We start from the raw sequence: 18951 nt of genomic DNA on the forward strand, positions 1-18951 counted from the left end.
TCGTTACAGTGTGCATGGTAACACCCATTGTTTCATGTTCTCTGTGTATATAAAATCCCCCTACTGTATTTTCCACTGCATGCATCCGATGAAGTGAGCTGTAGCTCACGAAAGCTTATGCTCAAATAAATGTGTTAGTCTCTAAGGTGCCACAAATACTCCTGTTCTTTTTGCGGATACAGACTAACAAGGCTGCTACTCTGAAACCTCTCCTCTAATAGTTGATTTGAAGCTGGATCTTTCAGACCTTTACTCCCAGGAGTAGGCCCCATGACTTCAGCAGAATTACTGCTGTATTTAAAGATTACTCAGGTGAGTAGCAGGACTAGGCCTCTCCCGGTCAGCTCTCTTAGTGAGCTGTTGACCACCACCTCTGTTCTGCCAGCAATGCCAATGTAAGAGGAGGAATCGTGCCGCTATTGTGAGGAACTTTCCTAGCTTATATACTACCCCATTGAAATGGGCTAGCGAAAGGATCTGAGTCCTTACTCCCACTTCCTTTACCCAGAGGCCTGCCTGACTTCGAGGATTCCCCTTCCACTCTCCTGTGTGGCAGAATCCTCATAACCCCAACAAGGATGGGCCCAGGATTCCTGGGGGGCTCGACCCTCAGTCTTGTCGTGGTCACTTAGGGCAGGGGCTAGGGTGTCCCACTCTGGGGTGCTCTCTCTGCACTAGATGCTTCCCTGACTCACTGATCATTTCATACAGTTCAAAGCAAATACAATTTATTAAACAGCAAACAAGTACAAAAAATAAGGAAAAAAATGGGAAAGGTTAAAGGAAAACACATAACCCTGTTTTGTGGCATGGGGACATGATAAACAGTGTCTCTGGAATGTAAGGGAAGTTTAGTATGTTTCATGGAACGGTACAGGCCACATGCATTGTAATCCAATCCAATCGATTCACAGTTGTGGGGAGCAAGAGGCAGCTGCAGGCAGGAGCTAGAGGCAAAACATTGAATGAACAGCTGCAGCAAAATGCCTGGCTTATATGGCATCATGCAAAAAACAAGCCAAAAACTGTGAGCAAAGAATCACAGTCCACAGGGCATGGACTGGGGTGACTTGGCGCTCTGCTACCAAGCTGTCTGCAGACTCAGGCAAATGTTACTACCTCGGTCATACTCCGGTCACGTTTTCAAGCTTATTTCCCCCCTCAGCAAGAGGGTTAAAACCGTATATATTTTTTTTAGAGGGAAACTGAGATTCTGGGGCCCAATCCTATGGCACAGATTCATGCCACAAAACAAGCGGGGCCCTTTGGGAAGAGCCATAAGGACACAGTGAGGGGCAACAAAGCTGGGGTGGGGGGCATAGTTGAGGGTCATCGCCTTCTCCTCTTCGGGCCCCTGGGGGCGGCTGTGAGAAGCCAGAGGCCAGGGAGGGCACTGGCCAGCTCCCAGGGGCCAGGTGACTAAGGGCCCCATCTCAAGGCCTGTCCATGGCCTTTCTGGGGGACCTGTCCCCCCTCACCCCGGGGCCAGCAGCAAGGGGCGCAGGGGGCGGGGCTTATGGACAAGCGAGGGGCGGGGCCTGCGCTGCACTGCCCGCCGTGCGGTCCACTGGGTGGGGGGGAGGAAGAGAGAACGAGACCCCGCCCCCTCCCAGGCTGCCGCCAACGGGGGGCGGGGCCTGGGCCGCCCTCGGGACTGAGAACGAGGCTCCTCTGCCTGCCCAGCTCTTCCGGGGTCCGCTCGGCCGCGCTGCATGCTGGGAGCCGTCGCTTAGGACACCGGTGTAAACAGGGCGGCATGTGCGGGGCGCCCGGGCCTGGCGCCGCGGGGGGATCCCGGCGCCCTCAGCCCGGCGGCTACTGCGCGATCCTGGGCAGCCTCCAGCTGCGGCTCCGGGACAGGTGAGGAGCCGGGGTCGGCCCCGCCTGCTCCGGGCCCCCGGGGGAGCCGAGCCCGTCCGCCCGCCCGGCGCTGGGGCCCGTCTGTGCCCCGAAGTCCCCTTGGCCACCGGTCCCGTGTTCACTTTCCTGTCTGCCCCCTGGCATCCCAGTCGGGTCTGTCCGTCTTTCTCCGTCTGTCCGCGGTCTCGCCGTCTCCTCTGCCCGTCCTGCTTTCCTGCCCCCCCCCCTTGTCTGTCTGTCCTTCCCCGGGCCCCTCTGCCCGTCCTGCTTTCCTGTCCCCCCCCCTTGTCTGTCTGTCCTTCCCCGGGCCCCTCTGCCCGTCCTGCTTTCCTGCCCCACGCCCTTGTCTGTCTGTCCTTCCCCGGGCCCCTCTGCCCGTCCTGCTTTCCTGTCCCCCCCCTTGTCTGTCTGTCCTTCCCCGGGCCCCTCTGCCCGTCCTGCTTTCCTGTCCCCCCCCTTGTCTGTCTGTCCTTCCCCGGGCCCCTCTCTGCCCGTCCTGCTTTCCTGTCCCCCCCCCCCCCCCTTGTCTGCCTGTCCTTCCCCGGGCCCCTCTCTGCCCGTCCTGCTTTCCTGTCCCCCCCCCCTTGTCTGCCTGTCCTTCCCCGGGCCCCTCTCTGCCCGTCCTGCTTTCCTGTCCCCCCCCCCTTGTCTGTCTGTCCTTCCCCGGGCCCCTCTGCCCGTCCTGCTTTCCTGCCCCCCGCCCTTGTCTGTCTGTCCTTCCCCGGGCCCCTCTGCCCGTCCTGCTTTCCTGCCCCCCGCCCCTTGTCTGTCTGTCCTTCCCCGGGCCCCTCTGCCCGTCCTGCTTTCCTGCCCCCCGCCCCTTGTCTGTCTGTCCTTCCCCGGGCCCCTTTGCCCGTCCTGCTTTCCTGCCCCCCGCCCCTTGTCTGTCTGTCCTTCCCCGGGCCCCTCTGCCCGTCCTGCTTTCCTGCCCCCCGCCCTTGTCTGTCTGTCCTTCCCCGGGCCCCTTTGCCCGTCCTGCTTTCCTGCCCCCCGCCCCTTGTCTGTCTGCCCTTCCCCGGGCCCCTCTGCCCGTCCTGCTTTCCTGCCCCCCGCCCCTTGTCTGTCTGTCCTTCCCCGGGCCCCTTTGCCCGTCCTGCTTTCCTGCCCCCCGCCCCTTGTCTGTCTGTCCTTCCCCGGGCCCCTCTGCCCGTCCTGCTTTCCTGCCCCCCGCCCTTGTCTGTCTGTCCTTCCCCGGGCCCCTTTGCCCGTCCTGCTTTCCTGCCCCCCGCCCCTTGTCTGTCTGTCCTTCCCCGGGCCCCTTTGCCCGTCCTGCTTTCCTGTCCCCCCCCTTGTCTGTCTGTCCTTCCCCGGGCCCCTCTCTGCCCGTCCTGCTTTCCTGTCCCCCCCCCCGCTTGTCTGTCTGTCCTTTCCAGGGCCCCTCTCTGCCCGTCCTGCTTTCCTGTCCCCCCCCCCCCCCCTTGTCTGCCTGTCCTTCCCCGGGCCCCTCTCTGCCCGTCCTGCTTTCCTGTCCCCCCCCCCCCTTGTCTGCCTGTCCTTCCCCGGGCCCCTCTCTGCCCGTCCTGCTTTCCTGTCCCCCCCCCCTTGTCTGTCTGTCCTTCCCCGGGCCCCTCTGCCCGTCCTGCTTTCCTGCCCCCCGCCCTTGTCTGTCTGTCCTTCCCCGGGCCCCTCTGCCCGTCCTGCTTTCCTGCCCCCCGCCCCTTGTCTGTCTGTCCTTCCCCGGGCCCCTCTGCCCGTCCTGCTTTCCTGCCCCCCGCCCCTTGTCTGTCTGTCCTTCCCCGGGCCCCTTTGCCCGTCCTGCTTTCCTGTCCCCCCCCTTGTCTGTCTGTCCTTCCCCGGGCCCCTCTCTGCCCGTCCTGCTTTCCTGTCCCCCCCCCCCCGCTTGTCTGTCTGTCCTTTCCAGGGCCCCTCTCTGCCCGTCCTGCTTTCCTGTCCCCCCCCCCCCCTTGTCTGCCTGTCCTTCCCCGGGCCCCTCTCTGCCCGTCCTGCTTTCCTGTCCCCCCCCCCCTTGTCTGCCTGTCCTTCCCCGGGCCCCTCTCTGCCCGTCCTGCTTTCCTGTCCCCCCCCCCTTGTCTGTCTGTCCTTCCCCGGGCCCCTCTGCCCGTCCTGCTTTCCTGCCCCCCGCCCTTGTCTGTCTGTCCTTCCCCGGGCCCCTCTGCCCGTCCTGCTTTCCTGCCCCCCGCCCCTTGTCTGTCTGTCCTTCCCCGGGCCCCTCTGCCCGTCCTGCTTTCCTGCCCCCCGCCCCTTGTCTGTCTGTCCTTCCCCGGGCCCCTTTGCCCGTCCTGCTTTCCTGCCCCCCGCCCCTTGTCTGTCTGTCCTTCCCCGGGCCCCTCTGCCCGTCCTGCTTTCCTGCCCCCCGCCCTTGTCTGTCTGTCCTTCCCCGGGCCCCTTTGCCCGTCCTGCTTTCCTGCCCCCCGCCCCTTGTCTGTCTGTCCTTCCCCGGGCCCCTCTGCCCGTCCTGCTTTCCTGCCCCCCGCCCCTTGTCTGTCTGTCCTTCCCCGGGCCCCTTTGCCCGTCCTGCTTTCCTGCCCCCCGCCCCTTGTCTGTCTGTCCTTCCCCGGGCCCCTCTGCCCGTCCTGCTTTCCTGCCCCCCGCCCTTGTCTGTCTGTCCTTCCCCGGGCCCCTTTGCCCGTCCTGCTTTCCTGCCCCCCGCCCCTTGTCTGTCTGTCCTTCCCCGGGCCCCTTTGCCCGTCCTGCTTTCCTGTCCCCCCCCTTGTCTGTCTGTCCTTCCCCGGGCCCCTCTCTGCCCGTCCTGCTTTCCTGTCCCCCCCCCCCGCTTGTCTGTCTGTCCTTTCCAGGGCCCCTCTCTGCCCGTCCCGTTTTCCAGCCCCGCCCCTTGTCTGTCTGTCCTTCCCCGGGCCCCTCTCTGCCCTTCCTGCTTTCCTGCCCCCCCCCCCCGTCTGTCCGTCCTTCCCCGGGCCCCTTTCTCTGCCCCTCCTGCTTTCCTGCCCCCCCTTGTCTGTCCATCCTTCCCCGGGCCCCTTTCTCTGCCCGTCCTGCTTTCCTGCCCCCCGCCCCTTGTCTGTCTGTCCTTCCCCGGGCCCCTCTGCCCATCCTGCTTTCCTGCCCCCCGCCCTTGTCTGTCTGTCCTTCCCCGGGCCCCTTTGCCCGTCCTGCTTTCCTGTCCCCCCCCCTTGTCTGTCTGTCCTTCCCCGGGCCCCTTTGCCCGTCCTGCTTTCCTGTCCCCCCCCTTGTCTGTCTGTCCTTCCCCGGGCCCCTCTGCCCGTCCTGCTTTCCTGTCTCCCCCCCCCCCCCCACTTGTCTGTCTGTCCTTCCCCGGGCCCCTCTCTGCCCGTCCTGCTTTCCTGTCCCCCCCCCCCCCCGCTTGTCTGTCTGTCCTTTCCAGGGCCCCTCTCTGCCCGTCCCGCTTTCCAGCCCCGCCCCTTGTCTGTCTGTCCTTCCCCGGGCCCCTCTCTGCTTTCCTGCCCCCCCCCCCGTCTGTCCGTCCTTCCCCGGGCCCCTTTCTCTGCCCCTCCTGCTTTCCTGCCCCCCCTTGTCTGTCCATCCTTCCCCGGGCCCCTTTCTCTGCCCGTCCTGCTTTCCTGTCCCCCTTTTCTGTCTGTCATAGATCATAGAATCTCAGGGTTGGAAGGGACCTCAGGAGGTATCTAGTCCAACCCCCTGCTCAAAGCAGGACCAATCCCCAATTTTTGCCCCATATCCCTAAATGGCCCCCTCAAGGATTGAACTCACAACCCTGGGTTTAGCAGGCCAATGCTCAAACCACTGAGTTATCCCTCCCCCCATCCTTCCCCAGGCCCCTCTCTGCCCGTCCTGCTTTCCTGCTCTCCCCCTTATCTGTCTGTCCGTCCTTCCTCGGGCCCCTCTCTGCCTGTCCTGCTTTCCTCCCCCCCCCCCCCCCCCGGTCGGTCGGTCTGTCCTTCCTCAGCCCCATTCTCTGCCCGTCCTGCTTTCCTGGGCGCGCGCCCCCCCCTTGTCTGTCTGTCTGTCCTTCCCCAAGCCCCTTCTCTGCCTGTCCTGCTTTCCTGGGCTCCCCTTGTCTGTCTGTCCTTTCCCAGGTTCCTTGTCTGTCTGTTCCTCTGTCCCTATCAATTGCACATCTTTGCTCTTCTGTCTGACCCCCCCTGCCCAGCTTCCCTCTCTGACTGTCCCTCCCAGCACACCCTGTTTGCTTCCTCACTTCCAGCCTCTATTTGTCAGTCTGCCCCACACACTGTTGTAGACCTCTAGCTCCTCCTATCCATCGGACTTCCCTTCTCCTACACTCCCCCACCCCAAAGCTGGCCCAAATAAATAGGAAGTCTAGGGAAAGGAAATAAACAACACAGAGACTAAATTGATCATAACCAAGCCACTGCTGTAAAGCCACTTAATGTTATCTTAATACTGTCCTGAAGTTATGTCTTTTTGTAACCAAGAACTGGTTATTTGTGGAGGATGCAGAATTGGGACTGAGAGTTTAGGAGGGTGGTGTCTTTGGCCCCGGCAGCTTGTTCTGCCCTTCGGTAGCGTGGAGCCTCACAGAAGTTAGTTGGATACTGCATAGACACCAAGTAAGTTTTCGAGCCAGGACCTAAGCAGAGATCTCCGAGTTAGTGAGAGCCTAAAAAAAAGTCTGATGGCTACTGCACTAAGTAATGTTCCTGCATTTGGTAAACTCTGGCACAGTGGCACCATGTTTGTTGCACACGCAGCAGGAGAGCATCTAAATGCATCTAAATTAAAATGTCCTCATTTGAAAAATTTGGCGGGGGGAAAAAAGCCATTAAACCACTTCTGTTATTAGGAGTGTTTAAAACTTTGTTTTTTAAACAGAACTACATTTTGGCCTAAGTCGCTTTAAATGCCTCAAAGGATGATACTTCTGCCACTTCCTTTTGTTTTATTATTTTATGTCAGGCAGTTATATTTTGCAGTCGAGTGTGAAGTACGTATACAGATCGTTAAACTTCTTAAGTTAATTATTTAGCTTCTTTAACACACCACTTTTGTGATGTGTAGGCTGGTATTGTGAATAACACCTATAGCAGCTGCTGATCTGTTGCTGATATTCTGAGCTTTTCAAGTGACACAGATGGCACTTTGACTTGGCCCTATTTTCAAAATGGTACACGACTTTTAAACAAACAAAAATGGAAACCAACAGTTTGAGGACACACACATGTTTAAAGGGCCATATATATGCACGCTTCTCTAACAGAAGTTGTTATAATTACAGCCTAAATTAAAAAAAACTAGTGATTTTATATGCCCTCGGTTTTTGGGTCACAGCATAACACACTTTAAAGGGCATGATTTTCAGAAAGTGCTGAAAATCAGGATTCTTTAAGGTATTTCTGGTTGAGGCACCCCAAATAACTAGTCACTTTTAAAAAGTTTGGCCTTTAGTAATACCTCAAGCTGTGTGAAATGAATTGGTAGTCTCAGTTACCTACTGGACAAGTGTCTGCATTGCAGAAAACACCACTACAATTGACACTAATTACCAAGTGGTTTGGGCAGTTTGAAAAAAGAGATCATGGAGGCTGAACAAAAAAGGTCCCTTGGGGGCACAGGGTCACACTGATGGAGCACTGTTGGGAAGTTTGTATTGCTGCTGTGGTTCCCGACCTTTTTAGTAAGGCAATCCACCAACTGCATTTTTGTCTTTTTTATGACCCACTGTGATGCCTTGTACCTCAGGGGAACACCCAGCACCCCCATGTTCATCCTTGTCAAATGATTGTGTGATATCTACTGCAAAGTTTGTCATGTTGGGTGTTTTCAGAACACTCATTGTTGTTATAGTGATGTTATAGTAGTTGTTACAGTAATGTTATAGGTTGTAATTTCGTGTATATAGTTATGAGGCTGAAAATGTATCTTCATGGCTTAAAATAAGCCCAGGAAAAAGCTCTCTAAGAGCAGAGGGGCAGTTCACACCTCATGTATGGGATAAACCCAGCCCAGCCTCACGGGAACAAAGGATCTGTTGGACTCTCGAGTGAGTCACCCCCCTTCCTTTGGTCAGTTTGGGACTGTGATGAGGTAATGCTCACCTGAGTCTGAAGGAGGGGCAAAGCCAAGAGGAAAGAAAGAACTTAATAAAAGGGAGAGACGTTTGCCATGCTTTTCCTTTCTCTCCCACCTCCATCTACAGACATCACCACTAAGTGACTGATGCGCTGATCAAAGGGGAGGGCCTGGCTGAAGGGCAACCAGCCAGCCTGTGGTGAGAAGCATCTAAGTTTGTAAGGACATTGAAAGCGTTAAGATTAGCTTAGAATGTGTTTTGCTTTTATTTCATTTGACCAAATCAGACTTGTTATGCTTTGACTTATAATCACTTAATAAATCTGTTTGTTTATTCTACCGGAAGCCGTGTGTTTGGTTTGAAGAGTGTCAGAGACTCCCCTTGGGATAACAAACCTGGTACATATCAATTTCTTTGTTAAATTGACAAACTCATATAAATTTGCAGCATCCAGTGGGCATAACTTGACACTGCAAGACGGAGGTTTCTAGGGTTGTCTCTGGGACCAGAGATATTGGCTAGTGTCATTCATTTGTACAATCCAAGGAGCAGCTTACATGCCAGAGGCTGTGCAAGAACAGCCCAGGAGTGGGGGTTCTCAAAGCAGAGCCAGGTAAGGCTGGCTCCCAGAGTCAAGGATTGGAGTGACCTAGCAGATTACCAATCCAGATAATACCAGGGGAAGGTCACACCCACGATTAAATATATGCACCGTCTGCCCCAGCACTTCAACCCTAATTCTGACCCAGTGTGGAGGGAGGCTGGGCCTAACTGTATTTCCAAAGGAACTAGGGCCAGATTTTTAAAGGCATTCAAGTGCCTAAAAATGCAGATAGGTTTCTACTGGGATTGTCAAAAGTACCTATCTGCATCTTTAGGAGCCTAAATACCTCACTCAAGTTTGGCCCAGCTGCCCATCCGTCATGACAGGAATGGCTGGGCCAAACCTGAGTGGTGCTGCGACCCCATGCACCAGGTTACAAAGCTTGGATGGGGAGCCTTTAAAAATCTGACTCCTAGTGTAGAAGAACCTTTTAAGGCTGTCCAATTGAGTATATTTTTAAGCGCAGTGTAGATGTTCATGAAAGCAGGATAGTGAGACTGGATATAATAAGTTGCTTCAATTAGAAAGTGTTTCTGGATTTAAAAAATCCACCTGTCCAAGATCTTGGTGGTAATGCAAAAACTAAGGGACAGTATTTACTTGTAGCTAGCATATCATGGCCTTAGAAAAATACTGTTAACAACTTTACATTTTTCACATCTATTGTTTCTAGTACAATATTGATATAAAGATTAAAAGCCATGGACTGAGTACTTGGCCTAGTGCCTTCCTCTTAGCATCACTCTGGAGGGGAAAAGAGGGATGGAAAGCTGGCTTAAAGCCAGGTGGTGATTCCTCTTGCATAGGGGAAACGCCAGGTGGCATAAATCTGGGAGAGCTGGCTCTATGCCATCTGCTTCTTACATTCTCTCTCTGACCCCATGCCTGTTACAGAGAATATGGCTGGAAAATGTTGTGCTGGTGATCCTGTGCCATTGAAACCACCCAGCCTTAAGATGCTGTCACCAGCTGCTGTAATTTAAAGCAACTTTAAGTGACCCCCTCCCCAGAATCAGGAACAGAGAGGTGGCATAATGTCACTTCTGTCTCCACTCCAGGTCCTGAGCCAAGTATATCTTGGCCAGACTCAGGATATGTCTGAACAGCTCTATCTAGTTTTGTTTTAACAAGATGTCTAAAAAGAGTAATATCCAGTGGGCCTTCTCCAGTTGGAACATACTCCTTCCCTCCCTTTCTCCCCATTTCTAAAGGAAATTAAATTCGCATGTTTGTTTACTTTTGTGTTTGCACTAGTATTGTCAATTATATTAATACCAGTGCTGCAAAGGCTTCTGTAACGTTACCTTTATTGTAGGTCCGATGTGAACGCTGGCCATTTCAACATTTTGTAGTGATTAAGTGGCACTTTAAAAAAATGTGTAGAATCTGAGGATTTTTCTCACTAGATTAAGGCTAAAAATTTCAAAAGCACCCCAGTAATTTAAGAACCTAAGGCCCTTTTGAAAATTTTACCCTGTATCTATAAGTTCAAGGAATGCTAATATTGCACTAAATCTCCTGACAGCTTTGCATCATCCTGTAGTGGCCTACATTCTTCCCTTAAGTGATTGGTTATGTTCAAACATAATATTGGGACAATATTAAGAAGATATGCGCATAAAAGGGATCTACTACTTGGTTATATTTTTCCCCTCCCATCTTATTTTTGCTGAAGAAGAAAGGAGTTCCAAGTGACTTCCCTTCTCCTCCTTTAAATCCGTCCTCAAATCTCACTCTTTTTGTGAGACATTTCAAGAATAAGCCACTAAGGCTTGTACATACAATAAAAATCCACCAATTTCATGAAGATTCCTCCCCCTACTCCCCTCCTTCCCAGGTGTACGAGAGTGTACGTTATTGTTGAATGTATGAGATTACATTTTGGACTGTATTGTATGGTCTTCATTCTCCTAGGCCGTGCACCTTGTATAGTAATGTCAACCTGTGATAACTTGATATAAAATGTTACCATTTGTGTAAGCCACTGGGCACAGGTGTTAATTGCTACACTAGGTGCAAGGCGGTGGAGATTCAAGCCCTTGGTATCTAAGACAGTGAGCTCATTGGAGGATGGACTGTCTTCTGTATTACGTACAGATCTGAGCATGTTGTGATTACTCAATACTTAAATAATTGTGCGTGACTGTTGGTGAGAATCGGAATCTTCTTATATAAGAGGTGTGAAAATCAAGTAAATAACTTGTATAGCTAAGTGCTGTACTAAGCATATGGGAAAATATTTAATTGTCCTCTACAACAAGATTTCAAAACTATAGACCTACTAATTATCTTTACATTTTAACAGATATTTGCATGCACCGTGCATACACAGTTTTGGAGAACAGGCTTTGATATAGCTGTCACAGTTCACCCATGCAGGCAGAAGAACAGTTTGCTAAAGGAGATTTTGACAATAGCAACTTTCCTGGAATTGATAAGTAAAACAGTCACACTGTCCCAGCAATTCATTGCCTCTCTCAAGTCTCAGCTGCTCTCTCTGAGAGTGTTAACTTTCATAGTTCTGAAGAAACCATACGTTTCATCTTGAAATTTAATCAATCTCTTGCCTTATATAAGGTTTTTGTGCCTTATTTTAGAGGAGTATGAGGAGATTGCAAATTTAAGGCATCAGGAAATATTAGTTTTTCAGCTGGAGCTCAGTGCAACCTTGTGTCATCCACTTTAATTCTCCCTGAACTGGCTCCCCCAAGCAGCCCTTCACTAGTAAGCTTGGATGCTACTTTGGTTGTGAAACACTGATTAGTCTATATCAGGATGGCAGAATAGGCAATTGTAAAACAAATTGATCTGTTATACGTCTGTGGCACTCATTACTGTTGTATGTGAGCACCTCACAATTTTCTAGGTACTTGGCCTTGCAACACTGTATGAGATAGGGGAAGTACTGTTATCCCTGTTCTATGGATGGGGACTTGAGGCAGAGAGCTTAAGGGGCTTGTCTGTTTGCAAACTTTTTTGCAGCAAGCGGGGGTGTAAATCTACCTCATACTAGCCTGCCACACACTGTGTCCATGTGGACCCTGTTGCTGCATGCTAAAAGCTCCCTAGTGTTCTTTGATTTGCTCCCATTTCAAAATGGGGTATGTCAAAGTGCATCTGGGAACTTTTTAGTTTGTGACAGCAGCATCCACATGGACATTTACTGTGTGGCAAGCTAGGGTGGGGTAGATTTACCCCCTAGCTTGCCATGAACTAAGTGTTTGTCTAGACAAGCCTTAAGTGATTTGTCCAAGATCACACAGGAAGTTTGTGGCAGAACAGGGAGTTGAGTCTGGGTCTCCTAAGTCTCAGATTTGCACCCTAACCACTTGATCATTCTTCCTCTCTAGAACCTGAAGATTCTGTAAAAAGAAAAGGAGTACTTGTGGCACCTTAGAGACTAACCAATTTATTTGAGCATGAGCTTTCGTGAGCTACAGCTTACTTCATCAGATGTATACCGTGGATATATATTTCCACGGTATACATCTGATGAAGTGAGCTGTAGCTCACGAAAGCTCATGCTCAAATAAATTGGTTAGTCTCTAAGGTGCCACAAGTACTCCTTTCAATTTTGCGAATACAGACTAACACGGCTGTTCCTCTGAAACCTGAAGATTCTGTGTGGCTTGAAAATGATTCCCTTAGACTCACTGGTAGAATGCTCAGGAGTGCTAGCTAGTCTTGCCTATTAAACAAAATGTTTTACATTATTGTGAAGAGCCAGTGTTACATACCACAAAACTGTGCGAGCCAAAGGGAAGCCTCAGGCTGACTGACTTGGTCTTTTACGTGAAAATAAAGGTATCCACAGTGTGGTGTGGCTTAGAAAAAGACATAGTAAGTATTTTGTTTGATACCATCTGCATTTAAAAAAAACAAACAAACTAGGCAAGGGCTAAAGCGACTATCTCCAACTGATATGAAGGGAATCCGCTTTGCACATAGTTTATTAGGCAAAGTTACATTTCAGGCTACTCTAGGCCTTTACACTAACCATTTAGAATTTCCCAGATGACGATACTCCAGACATTGACTGTCTGATCCCTAACACTTTAAGCATTTTTGTTTGATAGAACTCCAAGAAGATCCCACTTTCAGTAAAACCCTTGTTAAATCAAAACACCTGACATACAAGCCAGTTATAGGGATGGTGGGGAGCCCAAGTGGGACCAAGGAAAATGAACATCCTCAAAAACCAAACTAAGCAATATATTTCCTGTTGACATTTTATCTGTTGTATCAGAGAGTGGGAAATGGTATTGTAGCTTAAACCATCAGGCTGGGATCAGATGTTCGTGACTGAATCAGGAGCCAATCAATGTGCTGTGGCAGTCAAAAAAACTAACAGTGTTAGCAACTGTTAGGAAGGGGAGAGATAAGACAGAAAATATCATAATGCCCCTACAGAAATCCACTGGCTGGCCACACCTTGAATATTGCATGCAGTTCTAGTTGTCCTGTCTCAAACAGATATGTTAGAATTGGAAAAAGTACAGAAGAGGGCAGCAAAAATGATTAGGGGTATGGAACAGCTTCAATCGGAGGAGAGATTAAAAAGATGGGGACTGCTCATTTTAGAAGAATGAGGACTAAGGGGGAGGGGGATAAGATAGAGGTCTGTAAAATCATATATGGTGTGGAGAAAGTGAATAAGAAAGCATTAATTACCCCTTCACATAACACAAGAATCAGGGGTCACCCAAGGAAATTAATAGGCTGCAGGTTTAAAACAAACAAAAGGAAGTACGTGGCATGTGCTGGTACCTGGCCTGTGCTGGCATCTGGCCTGCCAGCATCACACAAGGTCCTAGGTCTCAACTGAACGCTGAGAAATGCCTAGCTGGAAACCAGTCTGGCTCACCTGTGTGTTAGTATTGTTAATATAGGTGTTTGCATTTGGTGTTTAGACTTAATAAATCACTTGTATGATGTTGCATGTGTTAATCTCATTTATAACGTCAGTGCCCCTTGTTATAAGGTGGTAGTAAGTGTTTGCATTGTAACCCTCTGTAGTTGTGTAAGTCATCAAACAGGAAAGAGGCATTAATTAATGTAAAATGCTGGGTTTCTACAGTAGGTGCTAGGTCCTGTCCATCAAGAAGACCCATTGAAATCAAATGAACCATTGTGGAACATCAAAGGGCAAAGACTTCAATTGCATTCATCCTCCACCCATGAAGAGGAGAGGTGTGCATGAAGTCATCCCATTGGCTTGAACTCTGGGAGGAAGAGAATAAAAATCCCTAACAAGAAGAAACTGTATTTCTATACTGCTTGGACTTTGGGAGGGCAAGATTTCTAAGCATAAGCAAGGGATTCCCCAGGTGTTTAGCCCGGGTTAGCTCTAAAGGGCATATAGAGCTTGTATGTTACAGCAGCTTCTACCAACTTTTGGAACCTTAGAACGTAACTCATTTGTTGGTGTATGTTTACCTGCTTTAACCTTGTAAATAACTGTCCTATTTCTTTTTCTTTCTTAATAAATCTTGAGAAAGTTTATTATACAGACACTCCCTGGGTTACGCAAACCCGATTTAAAATCTGCACTTACGGAAAAAGTTCTGTAAGCTAGAAATAGGAGTGGTGTGGGTTTTTTTGCATAATGGTCGGAGATACGTTTCTGACTTATGCAAAATTTGAGTTACGCAAGGCATTCCGGAACTTTTGCGTTAGTTGGGGAGCGTCTGTAGTATTGGCCACAAGTGTTGTTTTTGATGTGGGATCTGAGGTGCAATTGACCTGGGATAAGTGACTGGGAGTAACCTGAATATTGTGATTTTTAGTGTAAGGGATCACAAAAGCAGGCTTATCTGGGTGGGAAGGTAGATTGGAGTGCCTAAAGAGACTGTCTGTAACTCCTTGCTAAGGCTGGTATAGTGCCTCAGGAGTTTACACTTGGTGATTAGTTGATGAAATCTAAGTATAGAATTCACAACCAGTTTGGGACTTGTGCCTGGCTTCTTAACAGTCTGTCCTGAGGTTGGTACTCTGGCTATTGAGGCACTGCAGACAGCATGACAGCATGTTCATACAATGCACAGTCAAGCTCTATATGCCCTTTAGGGCTAACCTGGGCTAAACACCTGGGGAATCCCTTGCTTATGCTTAGAAATCTTGCCCTCCCAAAGTCCAAGCAGTATAGAAATACAGTTTCTTCTTGTTAGGGATTTTTATTCTCTTCCTCCCAGAGTTCAAGCCAATGGGACGACTTCATGCACACACCTCCTCTTCATGGGTGGAGGATGAATGCAACTAAAGACTTTGCCCTTTGATGTTCCACAATGGTTCATTTGATTTCAATGGGTCTTCTTGATGGGCAGGACCTAGCACCTTTTTGTTGCCAGGGGATGTTGTGAAGGCCAAAAGTATAACTGGGTTAAAAAAAGAATTGGGTAAATTCATGGAGGATGAGTCCATCAATGGCTATTAGCCAAGGTGCTCAGGAATGCAACCCCGTGCTCGAAGTGTCCCATAATCTCTGACTGCCAAAAACTGGGATTGGATGAAAGGGGATGGATTATTTAATAATTTCCCTGTTCTGTTCCTTCCCTCTGAAGCATCTGGCACTGGTCACTGTCAAAAGACAGGATATTGGGCCAGATGGGCCATTGGTCTGTCCCAGTGTGTTCACACACAGCAGCTGGAGGAGGATATTTGCACTGTATAGCTTTTAGCCTTGTGGTTAGAACATTTGCCTGGGATGTGAGAGACCTAGGTTCAATTTCCCCCCCTCTCTGCCGGAGGGGGGAAAAAGGATTTGAACAGGGGTTGCTCCCTTTGGTGGTGAGTGTTCTAACCACCAAGCTATGAGATACTTGGGTGTGGGGCTCTGTCCATCTCTTCTCTTGAAGCTGTTGTACTGTAGTTGAATAATGAAAGAGTGATTGGAGGAGAGGGACTAGACTTGGGGTTTTACACCTCCCAGGTGGATACCCTAACAACCGACTACAGAGTCGTGTTCACACTCATCCCATAGCTCAGTCGTTAGAAAGTGCACTTGAGACGTAGGGTTTGCACAGTGATCTTCCTTCTTCTCCTTCTGGTTGAGAAGTTGGGAGTCAAACCTGGATCTTCCATATCCCAGATGAGTGCTCTGACTACTGGACTAAATGCTATAGCATGGGCTCCTCTTCCCCTGGATTGTGAATGGGACCTGATCCGCTAAGCAGCCTCTAAGCATGCCTACTGAATTGGGCCCTGCATGTGTCTTGCTTAGTTGAACACTGTTATTCACCTATCTTTTCCTGCTTTGTGATTTGCTCTGGGGTTTAGGCTGGAGATAGGCATCCCCACTCCTAGAACGAGGCAGCAGTGTGTATGCTCAGAGGCAGAAACTTAGGTGCTGAGTGAATTTAGGTGCCTACAGGGCTCAGTAAGAATTTTGTGGATCTCAATGAAGACTGGGACTTAGGTGCCAAAACCTGAGACTTAGGGACCTAAATCTGGGGTTTAGGGAACCTAAGTACATATGTGGATCAAACCTTAAGACCAGTCATCTTCAGACGTTGGTGGAGGTAAACTTGTAAGATGGATGCCTTGTTCCTGTGGTTTACTTGTGGTTCCTTGTTCCTGCAGCTGTCTCCGATGCTTGGTGTACAAGAAGACCCAGAAGGACAAGGCTAAGTTTACGTTAATATGGACTCCAATCTTCTTGGTTTCCTAAAATCAGTGTGGAAACCTGAGAACTTTTGCTAATCACCAAGCTTGTACAGCAAACATCTTTGATATATTGAGACAGCCCAAGGCTGAACTTGTCAATCTTGAACACGACAGCAGAAATCAGGAGTGCAATTATTTGCAACAATTTGTAGACTTGATATTCAAAGCCAGAAAAGATTTTGAGGTTGCATAAGATAATTTGGAGTACTTTCTTTGTTAGATGCAGGATTAGTAATATAAATCCACTGCAAACCTCTACATCTACTATATTAGACTTTTTACTCATGCAGTGTAGTTATAGCCAAGTTGGTCCCAGGATATTCGAGAGACCTGGTGGGTGAGGTAATACGTTTTATTGGGCCAACTTCTGTTGGTGAAAGAGACAAGCTTTTGAGATTACACAGAGCTCTCTTTTTCAGGTCTGGGAAAGGTACTCAGGGTGTTACAGCAAAATACAAGGTGGAACAAATTGTTAAGCATAAGGAGTGAATTCATGTCACAAGAGACCTTTCCAGGTGAAGTGGGCAGCTAACACCCCTGCAGTTCTACGGCAAAGGAGGGTTAGTGGGTTACAGATTGTAATGAGCGATAAATCCCGTGTCTTTGACACCATGATTTTTAGGGCAGGCCTACACTTGAACTACTGCATCGGTACAGCCGTAGTGCTTTAATGAAGACGCTTTAAGTCAATGGGAGGGAGCTTCTCCCATCGGCTTATTTAATCCACCCCTGCCAGAGGTGGTAGCTATGCTGGCTGGAAAAGCTCTTCCGCTGACATAGCTCTGTCTACACCAGTGCTTAAGTTGGTATAACTACATTGCTTAGGAGTGTGGATTATTCACACTCCTGAGCAACGTAGTTATACCGAAGTAATTCTGTAGTGTAGACCGGAGCTAAGTATCTAGCAAAATTTTGACTTTAAGCTCCCAGGCTTGTCTTTTGAAGGTGCTGTGCAGATTTTCTTGAGGATGGTGGCCTGATAGATCAGATATGGAGTGATTGCTTTGTGAAAAGTGTTCACCCATGGGTGACATGGTGTGTTTATCTTTTATCATTTTTCTGTGAGAGTTCATTTGGAAGCATAGTGATTGTCTGGTTTCACCCACATAGTTGTTACTGAGGCGTTTGCACTGGATGATGTACACCACGTGTTATGATAGGCGTAGGTAGAAACCATGGATATTGAAAGGTGTGTTGTGGGAGATATTGATCATTGTAGCAGTGGAGATATATCTGCAGGTTTTGCATCTGGTATGGCAGGGTCAGGAGCTGCTTTGAGTTGGTGTATCCTGATCTGGGGGAATCTTGCTTCTGGTGGCGAGGTTGCTCCTGGAATGAACTCCACTCCCGCCAATCACAAGTTAGCTGTGTGACCAGGTCGTCATCTTCACCCTTTGGCCTCTTTTTTTTTTTTCTTTTCTTTTTTTTCCCCTTATGCTATTTTTTCTTGATTAAGGTCGTCCATAAACCAGCGACAGAGTTTTTCATATCATTCAAAGTATTTGTTTATTTTCCTCGAAGCCCAGTTGTTGCACAGAGGCATTGCTGTGTTCTGTATTTGAATCACACTTATTTGTGTAGAGCACCACTTTCAGTATACGGGAAACCTCCATGTGGACTATGTTTCCGAAGTTGAGTCCTGATGACCATGCTTTTAGTGCAATGGATTTAGCATCTCTCAAGGACTTCAGTATTGTGGATCCTGTCCTGCCACTTGCTGTTGCATATGGATCTTTGACAGTGGGGATGGAAGCTCTCCAGCTTTGATGTGATGTTGATAGAGCATCCATGTTTCACAGAAGAGTGAGATGAGTAGAACAGCATGGTAGATTTTTATTTTGGTTCTGAGGTAGGCTCCACGTTCCCCCTAGTTCCTGTGGGTGAACCTCCCAAATGCCAACCTGGCCTCTGCCAGGCACTGAGTGATCTCATCATCCAGCATGGTTGCTGGAAAGTACGCTACCCAGGGAGCAGAATTGCCTGACCGAGTTGAGGGGTGTGTTGTCAGTTGTGATGATGGGATCATGGTGCTTGTGATGCTGGTGGTCTGTTGCTGGCTGGTACAGGACCTCTGTGTTTTTCAGGCTAATTGTGAAGCTGAAGCATTTTGAGGCATAGGCAAAGGGGTGCACAATTAAGCTAAATGTCCTTGAGTGTGTGTGCAATGAGGGCACAGTCATCAACAAACAAGAGCTCTTTAAGTAGCTGTTCAGTTACCTTAGTGTGGCCCTTGTGTCAATGTAGACTGAATAGATCCCCATCCAATCTAAACCAGAAGTGAACACCTCTGTCGAAGTCCTGGATTGCGAACAAGAGCATGGCTGAAAAGACGGTGGCAAAGAAGACTGGAGCCATTACGCAACTTGGTTTGGTGCCACTGGTAGCAGGGAAGGCTTCTGATGAATGACCACACTCCATTACCCTGGCCATCATGCCATCGTGAAATGAGAGGATGACGACAATCCTCTTCGGGCAGCCGTATTTATGAAGGAGTTCCCCCATGATTCACCGTATCAAAGGCCTTGGTCAGGTCAACAAACACTATGTATGGATCCTTGTTCTGGCCTTCTCTAGTATTTGTTGGGCTGCAAACAACTTGTCCATGGTGCCATGGCCAGCATGAAAACTGCACTGTGACTCTGGATACACCGAGTCCACTGGGTGAGAGGTAAGCCCGTTGAGCACAACCCATGCAAGGATTTTCCCTGCTATAGACAGCAGTGAGATTCTGCAATGGTGGTCACAGATAGATATGCTTCCCTTCCTTTTGTATAGCTGGACTATACAAGCATCCTTGCACTCCTGGGGCATAGTACCCTGTCCCCAGATAGTCTTGAAAAGGCTGGTGAATTTCCTGAGCATGAGGGCATGTCTACATTTGTACACTTTGGGT

General features: G+C 49.5%; 1 protein-coding gene across 6 annotated transcripts in view; it reads left to right on the plus strand.

Moving 5' to 3' along the window:
• The first annotated feature begins 1683 nt into the window (after positions 1 to 1683).
• The window catches only part of KIZ (kizuna centrosomal protein), a 102213-nt gene continuing 84945 nt past the window's right edge, over positions 1684 to 18951 (plus strand). For 4 of the 6 annotated variants that reach the window (XM_075127274.1, XM_048842427.2, XM_048842428.2 and 1 more), the window contains exons 1-2: positions 1770 to 1860; positions 15975 to 18726. In XM_075127274.1, coding sequence (XP_074983375.1) covers positions 18602 to 18726 — 125 coding nt within the window. In that variant the 5' untranslated portion in view covers positions 1770 to 1860; positions 15975 to 18601. Of the gene's footprint in view, positions 1861 to 15974; positions 18727 to 18951 lie in introns of all 6 variants that reach the window. The other 2 variants (XM_048842430.2, XM_048842429.2) reach the window with 2 other exon arrangements.

The sequence above is a fragment of the Caretta caretta genome, chromosome 3 (assembly GCF_965140235.1).
Source record: "Caretta caretta isolate rCarCar2 chromosome 3, rCarCar1.hap1, whole genome shotgun sequence".
NCBI classification, from domain to species: domain Eukaryota; kingdom Metazoa; phylum Chordata; order Testudines; family Cheloniidae; genus Caretta; species Caretta caretta.